General features: G+C 38.6%; 1 protein-coding gene across 1 annotated transcript in view; it reads left to right on the top strand.

Moving 5' to 3' along the window:
* Positions 1 to 12,412, top strand: part of gfra2b (GDNF family receptor alpha 2b) — a 162,584-nt gene extending 150,172 nt beyond the window's left edge. The window contains exons 9-11 of the mRNA XM_030150505.1: positions 5,876 to 5,923; positions 8,935 to 10,839; positions 11,435 to 12,412. Coding sequence (XP_030006365.1) covers positions 5,876 to 5,923; positions 8,935 to 9,072 — 186 coding nt within the window. The 3' untranslated portion in view covers positions 9,073 to 10,839; positions 11,435 to 12,412. The remainder of the gene's footprint in view (positions 1 to 5,875; positions 5,924 to 8,934; positions 10,840 to 11,434) is intronic.
* Positions 12,413 to 12,717: the final 305 nt, after the last annotated feature.

Below are 12,717 nucleotides of genomic sequence, written 5' to 3'. Positions count from 1 at the left end.
GGGAGAGTAAAAAAAAAAAAAAAAACATCCATTATGTACAGGGAGGAGGTGTTAAGGCTGTAGGTTAAAGGCCAGTAAAAATTGCTATCCATTATGTAAAGGGCTTAAATTATAGAATGCATCGACATATAATGGACTGGAAAAGACATTTAACCAAAGAGTTTCAAATGGAACTCCATTTAAAGGTTCTGCATAATATTAATATTCTAATATTTAGTGACATCACATGGTGAAGTGGCAGATTACAGCAAATTGAATACCCTCCCTCACCCTCCCCTATGGTGGAACCCAAAAGATTCTAGGTTAGGCTAGAGTGTTTGTTTTTTTCAGTTAAGGGGATATTAATTATGTACTCCCACATTGTAGCTAACAATAATGCACCGTTCCAGGGGATGCCACCTGCCATAAATCAGAAAAAAGAAGTCAGTTCTACCACAGAAACATGGTGGTATCTGTGGAATAATATTATGTTCCATTCTTGTATTTAACCCTATAACACCAAACGTATCGTATTTGATACATGAGTTTTGAAACCCTCTATATCAGGGCTGTCAAACTCATTTTACTTCAGGGGCCACATTCAGCTAAATTTGACCTGAAATGGGCCGGACCGGTAAAATAATAACATAATATATAAATAATGTCAACTCCAAACTTTTTTCTATGTTTAAGAGCAAAAAAAGTAAATTTACATTATGAAAAGGTTTACATCTACAAACTATCCTTTCAAAAGATATGAATAACATGAACAAACTGAAAAAATAAGTGTAATTTTAACAATATTATGCCTCAATTTATCATTTACACGTGTACGTTACAGATCACAGTGGATCTACAAACACACAAAACATTTAATAACAGGCAGAATATTGTTTAAATTGTACTTACTTCTCTCAAGACATTTCACGTTGTTCATATTTGTTCAGGTTATTCACATTTTTTTGCGAAATTAAACTTTGTTTTTGTGTAAATACATGAAAATATTTACATTTACAAAGAGAAAAATTTGGAGTTGTCATTATTTATATGTTATTATGAAAGCATTTTACTGGTCTGACCCACTTGAGATTGAATTGGTCTGAATGTGGAACCTGAACTAAAATGATTGTTAATATCTTAGTGTAATTTTTGCATTTCACAGCTTCACCCAAAGGGCCAGACTTGGACCCTTTGGCGGGCCGGATTTGGCCCCCGGGCCACATGTTTGACACCTGTGCTCTATATGATCAATGTGATTTTTTTTTCTTGTAAAACCTGATGTATACAATTAGATACAAGAAATACACAGATAATCCAAATGGGGGGAGGAATTCATTCACCAGAGGCCTTTCCAGTTACACTACGAGATTGTCATAAATGAGGAAGGAGGCAGAACTTTGCCAGTTTTAAAAAGAAATTACCAATTTGTTAGACATGTTTGTGTTATATTATTATTATTATTATTATTATTATTATTATTATTATTATTATTATTATTATTACTCATACATGGAAATTGATATCTGACAAAAAATTTGGGGGGCTGTTCAGAAGGACCAAGAAAGGCTCCAGTTTCAAAGAACTGGAATTGTTTGACAATGATTTAATGGTTCAGGCTTTATGGGGTTAAATAGACCTAAATCTTACACACTGGATCTTTAAGGGAACAAAAAAGGTGACTATTAAGAATACAGTTTAACAGTCACACAAACAATATTCCATTATCTCATCTTTAGGGTTAATTAAAGGATGCATTTGATATGGTATAAACAATGCCATGCATGAAGGTCACAATGAATACCACAATATTAGCATCAAGCTAGTTTAGCAATACTTTTAAACTATAATCTTGTATTGATGGTTTGAGTGGGACCGCTGTGTAAAGTCTTCACCATCACATCCCAAAGGTTCTCAGTGTGGTTCAGGTTTGGACTCTGTGGTGTCCTATCCATGAGTGAAAATAATGTCTCATGCTCTCTGAACCAAAACAATTGGATCCTGATGAAAATCCACTGATGTTCAGACCTGGTCATTCAGTATATTCTGGTTCAGCTGACCTTTTAGACACATAACATTACTGAACCTAGACCTGACCGACTGAACCAACCCCAGATCATATCACTGCCCCCACAGGTTTGTACTGTAAGCACTAGGCATGATGGGTAATCACTTCATCTACCACTTTTCTCACCCTGATACACCCATCACTCTGGAACAGGGTCAATCTGGACTAGGGCTGCTCAATATTGGTTAAAACTGACATTGCGATTTTTTTTTAATCCTGCGATATATATTGCGATATGGAAAAACTACTCGGCAGGATATAATAGCTGTGTAGTCCTGATGTAAATGATCAAACTAATTAGTTGTGTTACCTCTCATTGTGGCAACAGGTGCAAGGCACTGTCCACACAGAATGTTTCAGTATCATCCTTCTTGTAGCTGAAACAATTCCAGATAACTGACGTTGCTTTTCTTTTGGCACCAAGTCTTAGTTTTCTGTGATTTTCTCTTGTTTGTGTCTCATTTTTCAATGTTGTTACGAGCAACTCACTCCATGGGCAGGGGCATGGTCTGTTTCAGTAAACTGATTAAGAAAGATTGTGATTGGTGGATCACTGCGCACCGTGTGTGTCAAGTAACCCTGAAATTAGATGAGAACATGTTGAGTTCATTTGCTTTCTACATCGCAGGACCTGCGATGTGACTATTGCGCACATGTACATTATGATGATGATGATGCTCAAATGATATATTGTGCCGCTCTAATCTGGACTCATCTGACCACATCAGACCTTTTTCCATTGAAACACAGTCCAATCTTTATTCTCTATCAAAGTAATGGTTGTTAAAGATATGAGAAGTTGTGGTTAAAAAACCTGTTGCAGCTGAAACATATCACTAGTAATTATCCAGTGGAAGGATCTGAATCATTTGCTTAGTTAATTCCAGGGGGTAATCTCTTATTTGACCAATTAATGATGAATGACAACAAAAAGTGACCTAGGATTTACAAATACAGCAAAATAAAACTGAGGTTTGAATTGTAAATGAATGATGATGAATTATGTAAAACAATCTGTTTTGGTTTTTCTTCTACCAAGACATTTTCGCTAACATTAGTTTAAGAGTCATGCTCATGCTAATGTTTTTTTAAAATACATTTTTTGTACTGATCAAGTTGTCTTAACTGAAGAGGACACTGTTTTACCAAATTGAAGTATATTGTACCGTCTCTACTCCTGCCTCTTCTTTGCTTATTGTAAATCCTGCCTAAACTCAGGCTCCCGCCTCAGGGTCACTGCTGCATCCCTTTATGCCAAGCCAGCAGACAGCCTTTGAGCTCCGAGGTGGCGTGTTGTGGCAGGTTTGGTGCCAGTGCCTTGTTCAGTTTATACAGCAGGTTTTTGGGGGGATTTGGAAATCCTCCATTCAGCTGACATAACTGAGCCAGTACAGATGTTGCTATGACAGGAGTGCATAGATTTTGTAGGGTGCACTTGTTGGAGGACATCTGTGTTGGCTGCTTTAATGTGAATTCTCTAGAGACCGCACACATGAACAGAGTTAAAACAACATGAAGACCTGCACACATCCAACCTCTATATAGTATACACACTCACAAACATCTGGCATCTTTGGGTCTGCACAATAAGTAATGCATCAGTTTTAAAATCTGTCAGATCGTTTGACACCAAGTGAGGCTTGAGCTACGTGTATGTTTAGCGATGGCCTTTGTGGGGTTTATAAGACTTGGTTTTTAGTTGTGTAATTCTGGACGTGATTCATGAGGCTGCTTTGAATATTTTATCATCAAATTTGTTTGCTTAATTAATGAGATCTAGGAACAAATGACACTGCTTAAAGTGAGTCAGAAAAGCTAAAATGAGCAGTTAAACACTCAGAGTGAGGTTTTTAATAATTCCTTAAATTACTCAAGGATTTTTGGCTAATATGTACTTAACCCTTTATAATTCACTCATAAAAATACTCTGAAATGAAAAAAATCAACCTTGGTGTGCTATTGGAAGACATAAAAAAAACTTTATTACTTTTTTATTGTCTTGTAGAATGTCAAAATCAGTGAAATTACCATATGTGGTTCCTTGTACAAATATACCAAAAAAAAAAAATCAAGAAGTCAATATAAATAATGCAAGAAAAATACATGTAAAGTGAAAGTAACATGTATTTTAGAACATTAGACCAACAGAAGTGCTGATCCAGACCCCTGTCCACATCCACATTATCCCTTTGAAGATCATTTTCTTACATTAGTACCATTACTTCATGGTACCTAACAAAGCAGGTACACTCAGGTGGACTTTGCAGACTCTGTAGACCACATTGGACCTGAGATTGCTGTCTCACTGGAACTGGTTCTGTCACCATCTTGTAATGTGTGTGGAAATGACCAAAAATAGTCAATTGCTCGATAAAGGGTTAATTATATGCCTTTACAGATATTTGTCCTCTATGTTTACAGTAACTCACCTACAGTGGGTAGTATTACCTGCAGTAGTGACCTACAGTCACTGCTAAAAATGCGAAATACTCTTTCTACGGCCAGTGTTTGGTTTGTTTGTTTGTTCTGAGCTTCTGTGGAAATATTATGTTCCAATGCGACAGATTCTGTGGAAGAGGATCTGCTCCCTTTGTACCTTCAAAGCTCTTTCTAAAGTGACAAAAACAGGTGATAGACCAACAAACACACGACTATGAATACTACATACAGTAATGTTACAATCCTCCTAAATCCTAAACATGTGGGGCTTTAATGCACCTCCTAGTCCTCTGTGGTTGCTCATAAAACAAAATGACAGTGATGCAAACTGCTGTCCCTCAGCACTTTCAAAGCCATTTCCCAATATCTGTAATGCCAGTGCACATTACTGTATGTATTTCCAGTAAATATGCTCACGCAGTGGAGATGAAGTTACATTTGGAAAGAAGCAGACAGTGAAAGAGACAGACAAATACAGAGGGACTGCTGAAGAGACAGAGATCTGATATTAAAAATGTGAGATATGGATAAAAACATATAATGTTGCTTTACACAGTCCTCCTTTGGATGCAGTATGGCACATGCTACTGTGAATTTGCTTTCTGAATTGTTGCATTTTCCCAGAGCACATGAATATAGCTATCCTTCTTGTGTAAGCCATGCAGAGCTGTATTTTATAAGAAACAGACCTGCAGAGGCGTATAGTGTCAGAGGAGGTTACCGCAGTAATAGTCAATATGATAATCATTCATCCACATAGTTTAATGATCACTATAACAAACTAGTGTATGTGCACATGGTTATATATTTGTGAATTTGAGCATTTCAGAGAAAATGATAATGATCCAGCATGACGCGTTTCCAGGCTTCTTTTTCTGCTCTCGATTATTTCCCGTCACTGAAAAGCCTTTTCTTCCTTCTCATTGAGCGATAAGATCTGATTGGCTCTCCCACCCAGGCAACGGGAGGAGATATGCTAATGAAGCGCTGACAAAGAAGCTGATGGAAGACAGAGATAAATGGAAACTGTGATGCTGTGTGTGTATGTGTGTGTGTATCTTTGTTTACACTTATATTACTGCGGCTCCTTTCACTGATAGTAAAGTTACTGAGCCCTACTTAGCAGTTTCCTGTTCTTCTTAAGAAACTCGAATGTCACTTAAACGCTGCTGAGCCAATCACAGGATTTTTGAGTTTAAGATTGGTTGGAGAACAACATCCTGCAATTATGCCCTGAAAGTCACAAAAATACACCATTAATTAATCTGGACTAATCAGAGTTCATTATCTTGAATGTGAGTGGGCAGACAATGAAAAGTATGAAACAACACTCATAAAGGAGAGTAATTATGGGTTTCTGATACTTTCTCATAATGAGTTCTTGTATTACAGGATGGAGGCCAGAAGTGCATCCCCTCAGATGAATTCAAGTGTGAGGAGGTGAGCAGATTTGATTGCATACTTTTAGATGTTTTTAGCACTTCTAATTATGGACCTAACATTTTGGGTTTTTAAAAAGATGTTTTCCTTTACATCCACTCTGCCTCATCTTCTGTTTTCATACTCATTGCATGCAGTTATTTCATGTGTATGTAATTTTAGTTTGTGTTAAATTTTTGTTTTATATTTGCTCCTCAAAAGATAAAACTAACTAAACTAAATTTCTTAATTTATAAGACATACACTACCAGTCAGAAGTTTGGACTCACTTGTTTTTTCTTTATTTTCATGACTATTTACATTATAGATTTTCACTGAAGGCATCAAAACTATGAATGAATACATATGGAATTACAGAGTTTAAAAAAAGTGTGACATAACTCAAAGCCTGTTTTATATTGTAGATTCTTCAAAATAGCCACATTTTGCTTTTATTACAGCTTTGCACATTCTTGGCATTCTCTCGATGAGCTTCATGAGGTAGTCACCTGAAACAGTTTCAAAAAAAGTCTTGAAGGAGTTCCCAGTGATGTTGAGCACTTGTTGGTCATCTGTGGTCCATTTAAATGAGAAGTTGATCCAAACTTTTGACTGGTAGTGTAATAATTCCCGATTACAGATTAATATTAAAAAATAGTTGCTGTGTTATTAAGAAAACTTGTAAAAAAAAAAATCTACACAATTTCCTGGATTCAACACCTGTAAGGCATTTTTATACTAATAAATAAATAACTAGACTTGAGCAGGTGTGAAAAACATATGCTGAGTGTGAATTCTGGTAAGTTATATTCCATGGCAGAAGAACTCTTCTTGTTCTCTTGCTCGGTTTTCTTCCTGGCAGGTAAAAGTCAAGTGTCATCTGTACGCTATCATTTTATTACATGGCTCCCCCATGCCATATGTGCTGGGGGTGGACGGGTGGGAATGCGAATGGTATTTCTGAGAATATTTATGAAAAATAAGCCATAAGGGTCACCGGAATAATCAAATTTTTAATGCTGTTATACATAGTGTTGTTTGCAGTGTACCGGATGTTTACTTACACTCATATAAAGAAATAGTTTTACCGGTATGTATAAATTCTCACTAAGTTTTGGATGATGAAGTTGAGGAGCTCCGTTGAGTCCCATTTCATGTGTAATTGCACCACATTTTTGTGATGATTTGCAGTAAACTCTTTTTCTCTCTATTCATGATCACATTTTAAGACATTTTTCAATCATTATGACTCTTTTAAGACCTAAAAAAAAATTGTGAAGATCTGTTTGCGTTCGTAACTGGCTCCACTCAGCTTGATAAGTGGTTAGTATGTGTTGCCTCTGGGCTACAGGAGTTTTATTATAGTTAAAAAATCTGGTTATGACTTGGTTGAAAAATGAAGCCAATGCACAAGTACCTCAATGTTGTAATTCTACTGATTATCACTAGAACTGGCTTCAAAAGGCCCTGGTTCCCATTTGTGTTCTCTCTAAATGTATTAGGTCAATATTTTTTCTCCCAGGAGTCATTGTGGACTCATCTGTTTTATTTGGACCCTGTAATAAGTGATCTGGTCCATCTTCAAATTCTCCCCCATTATCAGCTCTCAGGTGAAACAGAAGTGTTGGTATCTGCCATGTCAAGATTGGATTGGTAGATCTGGATGAGAAAATGTAAGATGTAAAATGACTTTGTCAGTGTTTGAGTCAGTAAGCTAGTGTTTAGCGTTAGCTCGACTCCGACTCCTTGGGCTCCTATAGTTACACCCCGTTTTGTCCAAAATATGGTCACTTCTGGCTCCAAAAAGCCGACATGGTGGCAGCCAAACTGCAAATTACTGGCAGTTCAGAAACCAATGAATGACGTCAAAGTTCCTCCCTAAATATCCCAAAATACTAATGCAGTCTATGACCTTGTAGAACACACCTGCATTTCCCAACAGAGCTACACAGATAATGAAGCCAAGTCCTAATTTTCATTATCATTTTCTGTTTTTCCTTTTTTTTTTTTTTTTTCCCAGAACATTAATGTAGTCTGTCTTACTTGACATCAGTCCATTTAACATTAGTTTCTGGTCTTACTATAGTGGACATTATTTTACTCTTTGTATTGATTCCACCTTTATTATCTTTATGAAAATTTGGTTTGAAGTGTTTTTAACTAATGCCCTTTTCTCTTTTTCTACCCCTTTTACCTCTTTTCCATCTCCCTTTTTCCCCTCATCTCTTCCTTTCTTTTCTGTCTTTCTGTTTGTCTGTCCTCCTGTCTGTCTGTCCTCCTGTCGGTCTTTCTTTCTTTCTTTTTCTGTCCTTCCGTCTGTCTGTCCTTCTGTTGGTCCTCCTGTCTGTCTGTCTGTCCTCCTGTCCATCTGTCTGTCTGTCCTCCTGTCCATCTGTTCTCCTGTCTGTCCATCTGCCTGTCCTCCTGTCTGTCTGTCCTCCTGTCCATCTGTCTGTCCTCCTGTCTGTTTTTCCTTTGGTCTGCCTATCCTCTTGTCTATCTATCCTTCTGTCCATCCTCCTGTCTGTCTGTCTGTCCTCCTGTCTGTCTGTTATTCTGCCTGTCTGTCCTCCTGTCTGTCTGTCTGTCCTCTTGTCTGTCTGTCCTTCTGTCCATCCTCCTGTCTGTCTGTTATTCTGCCTGTCTGTCCTCCTGTCTGTCTGTCTGTCTGTCCTCTTGTCTGTCTGTCCTTCTGTCCATCCTCCTGTCTGTCTGTTATTCTGCCTGTCTGTCCTCCTGTCTGTCTGTCTTTCCTTCTGTCTGTCTGTCCTCCTGTTTGTCTGTCTGTCCTTCTGCCTGTCTGTCTGTCCTCCTACCTGTCTTTCCTCCTGTCTGTCTGTCCTCTTGTCTATCTGTCCTTCTGTCCATCCTCCTATCTGTCTGTTCTTCTGTCTGTCCTCCTGTCTGTCCATCTGTCTGTCCATCCTCCTGTCTGTCTGTCCTCTTGTCCGTCTGTCCTCCTGTTCTTCTGTCCTCCTACCTGTCTCTCCTCCTGTCTGTCTGTCTGTCTGTCTGTCTGTCTGTGTGTTCAGGCTCTGTTGGCCCAGGGGTCCATAGACTCTCAGGACCCTACAGGACCCAAGAGCAGCAGCCGGCAGTCTCCACCTGTCCTTTACCACCTTTCTGTGACTGTCTGTGTCTCTGCTCTAGTAAAGTTTCTACTCTCATAAATGTGAACACACACACACACATCCATGCACATAACCGCCCGACCACGCACACATTCACAAACACACAGACACACACACTACACATACACACACCGAGGATACACGCGGTGATTTCTCTCATTTCCCTTGTAAATGGCAAGACCCAGAGAAAGTCATGTGACACACGCCCTTCGCTACAGGAAAATGTCAACCAACAGACATCCAAAACATCAACAAGGGCCTTTTGTGGAGAGGGGAAAGTATTTTGGAGGACGTTCAGCTCGGCCGTCTCTCTCCACCACACACACAGACAATGAAGAAGAAGAATGGGAGAAGAAGCAGCGCTGTGTACATGCGAGAGCGGACGAGAAACTGAAAGACAGAGACTGAGAGACTCTGGGGATTTTGGATCATAGTGACTTCATTTTCAATGCTCCGTGTCTGGAGGGTTTGTGTGCTTTTGTGCAGCCCTGCTCGGACTCATTCCCTGACAGCTGGGCTAAAACACAGGGACTTTGGCTCCAGCACAAAGCCACACACATACACACAGAAAACAACATACACTCACACACACTGACACACACACACATAGGCTCGACAAGTCTTAAAACCATGAGAGAGAGATGACACCACTGCAGAGACTGGGGCTTTCCAGGCTGGACAGATGGGACAGATCTTTCCACGGTGTTTGTCAGCTCAATTTATCACTCCCCTGGACCTCTGTTGTGGCAAGAAATCTATACTGCATACATACAAAATACACAACAAACACTGGCACACACACACACACACACACATACACATACATATCATCATCCTCCCCTTAGATCTCGTTAGCGGGTAAACAGGGTCCCCACACTGACACAAACACTCATGCTGTACACCAGTGTGCTTTTGCGGGTCTTTATCTTAATTTTGTTGTCAACATACCTGTAAAAACTTCATTTAACGTGGAATCTGAAAAAAAGTCCATCCAAATGAAAGAGTGTATATTTCTCATTCTGTAAGTGTATAGTTGTGCGGGTGTCGGAGTGTGTGTTCCTTTTATGTGAGTGTGATTGTTGAGGTGCGTGCATGTGTGTTTCTGCTGAATGTGCCTGTATCTGTGTGTGAATGCTCTATGTTTTAAACCTCTGTGTGTGCGTGTGGGTCCTTTGGTGTGTACTATACCTCTGGCCAGTCTGTGGGGTATTTTTTATGTTTCATAGACGCTGCCAGGATGTGGGACGTCTTGTGCTGTAAGGACGGTCACCAGGTCAGTGGCTCAAGTGGGTCATCACCTCCTGCCCTCCATAAGCTGAAATAGAAAACGCAGAAGTCGAAGAGAGATCAGTTTCTGTGACTACGGTGTGGCCTTACTTTACTGTTCTTTCTTACAGACTCGACAGAAGGGGAATGATTATTACGGCCCTGCTAGCGATGGGAAAAAGGATTAAAACATCAGTCAATGAATCAGCAGAACTTACTGTAATCCAATTTTCACTTTATATCAAAATCTTCAAGCAGATTTTACAGAGATCTACTAAGCACATTCATTTTCTCCAGTGGCTCCAGTGACATTTTTACGTAGGACACTTTTTTGTGCCACTGCATGCCAAAATGTGAACTTTGTACACACAGCTGACGTAAAAGTCTTTTTTTTTATTATTTTGTTTGACATTTCTCATGAGTATTTACTCCCTCTAAAAGATTTGGTTGATTACACAATCTGTGCAAATTCACATTCCGCATTGGATGAATGTATTACAGACTGTAAGTGCCACAATAAGCAAAATACATTAAAGCAGTGTTTTTCAACCTTGGGGTCGGGACCCCATGTGGGGTCGCCTGGAATTCAAATGGAGTCGCCTGAAATTTCTTGTAATTGATAAAAATAAAAACTTACTTAATAAAAAGTATATGGTGAGTTGAGAGAGACAATCCCAATCCATAAAAGACATGACAAACTGCGCAGCTGAAACTGAAGCACTGTGGTACTGTTTATCTGTCAAATGTTCATTGTGGTCAGTTTCAGATGCGCAGCTCTTTCATAATTCATAGTTTGAGTTCTTGTTTGTTCAGTATTAATTGTCAGCCTTGTAAATCCAAACTGGACTGACTGTACATATCCTGACCAAGGAAAATCAAATTCTCACTTTGTGCAGTAATCTACACCTGGCTTTTCTGCGTCTGTCCATAATAATATACATTATATAGACTAAATGTCATCTAAAATTAACATTTATTTGCAACATAGTATAGCAAACTATTATGTATTCAAAAACAAATCCGTTCTAGCAAAAAAATAAAATAGGCTCACTTTTGAATGTCTGGGGTCACCAGAAATTTGTGATGTTAAAATGGGGTCACGAGCCAAAAAAGGTTGGGAATCACTGCTTTAAAGAAATTTGATCAGTCTTATACATACTTGACACATGATAAGCACACGTATGTTCTCCAGATGATGGGCTCTTTCCTACATTAGTCCAACTTCTTTCATTCAGAAAAAGTCAAGGCTAAAATATTGAGAATTTACACTAAACAGTAAATTCTGCATTTTTATCAAACTTCATGTGGATCTTTATGATATTTATGACAAATTTCCACTATTTCACAAGAACCATCACAGCGTAACTTGCAGATTCACATAAAATTTACTGAGGATATGATCATTTTCCAGATCATCAACCTTTTCTTTGAACCATTCGTCAAACATCATCTTTTGCCCAGAAGGTATTTCACAATCTACTAATTATATTACCAATCCCCTGACGGTAGTCTCAGTGAATTACCCATTTTAAGATCCTCTTTAGCACTGGTTCACAACCTTGTTAAATTAAAGTCAGTTTGTGGCACCTTGTCATAGTCAGTATGCCAAAGATCATTTATTTCTACTCATACTGATTATTAAGTATTATTATGTCAAGTTCTCAACTCGAGGAAGTGGCTTAACGATGCATTTTGTGTATTTTCCTTCTCTCTTTTTGTGTAAACACATCTTATTACCTGGCAATCTCAAAATCTACAATCTTAAAACCCCTTGGTATTATAATGATCCTTTGGCGCCCTAGACATGTGTAGGTTTGTAGTCGACTCAACTGATGATACATGTCTAAATCGAGCAAAACTATGAGTGTTTCGTTCTTTCTGGTGAAGATCTTTATTCTTCTATGCAGAAGATGGAGGCTGCTAGCAGGGTTTCACACTTAATGTTCTGTTCTGATAATCTGGAGGGAAGAGAGAAATGAGTAAATAAGTGGAGGGAAAAGGTGAGAGAGAAGTTGTAAATTTGCTGATATATTTGTAAAATTTCAAAGCGCTACAGCAGTGTAACTGAAATATGTGTCTGGAGATCTAAATAAAAGTAACATCTGTAATGACAGCTCTAGTGTCTTCTGTGTGTGCTGCTGCGTTGGGAGGCTTTGTACTGTTTGTGCTCTGAGTGAGAAATGTGACCTCTGCCTTGACTTTTTTTTCATTTCATGTCTTTTCTCCCCGCGTAACTAAGAGTGATGAATAAATTATGGATGATTCAAGTTCCTCTAGAGGCAGCCATGAGAAAAGCCACCACCGCTGCTGATGATATACTATAAAACTGATTACAACCTGAGCTTAATAACACACTGACTCACAGTTAAACACACATCAGTGAAGATTCGGACTTCCTGCTCAGTGTAATTTGGCATA

This window comes from Sphaeramia orbicularis, chromosome 12 (genome assembly GCF_902148855.1).
Source record: "Sphaeramia orbicularis chromosome 12, fSphaOr1.1, whole genome shotgun sequence".
Classification (NCBI taxonomy): Eukaryota; Metazoa; Chordata; class Actinopteri; order Kurtiformes; family Apogonidae; genus Sphaeramia; species Sphaeramia orbicularis.
Note: the sequence above shows the minus strand (reverse complement) of the source record. Positions and strands in the feature narration are given on the sequence as shown.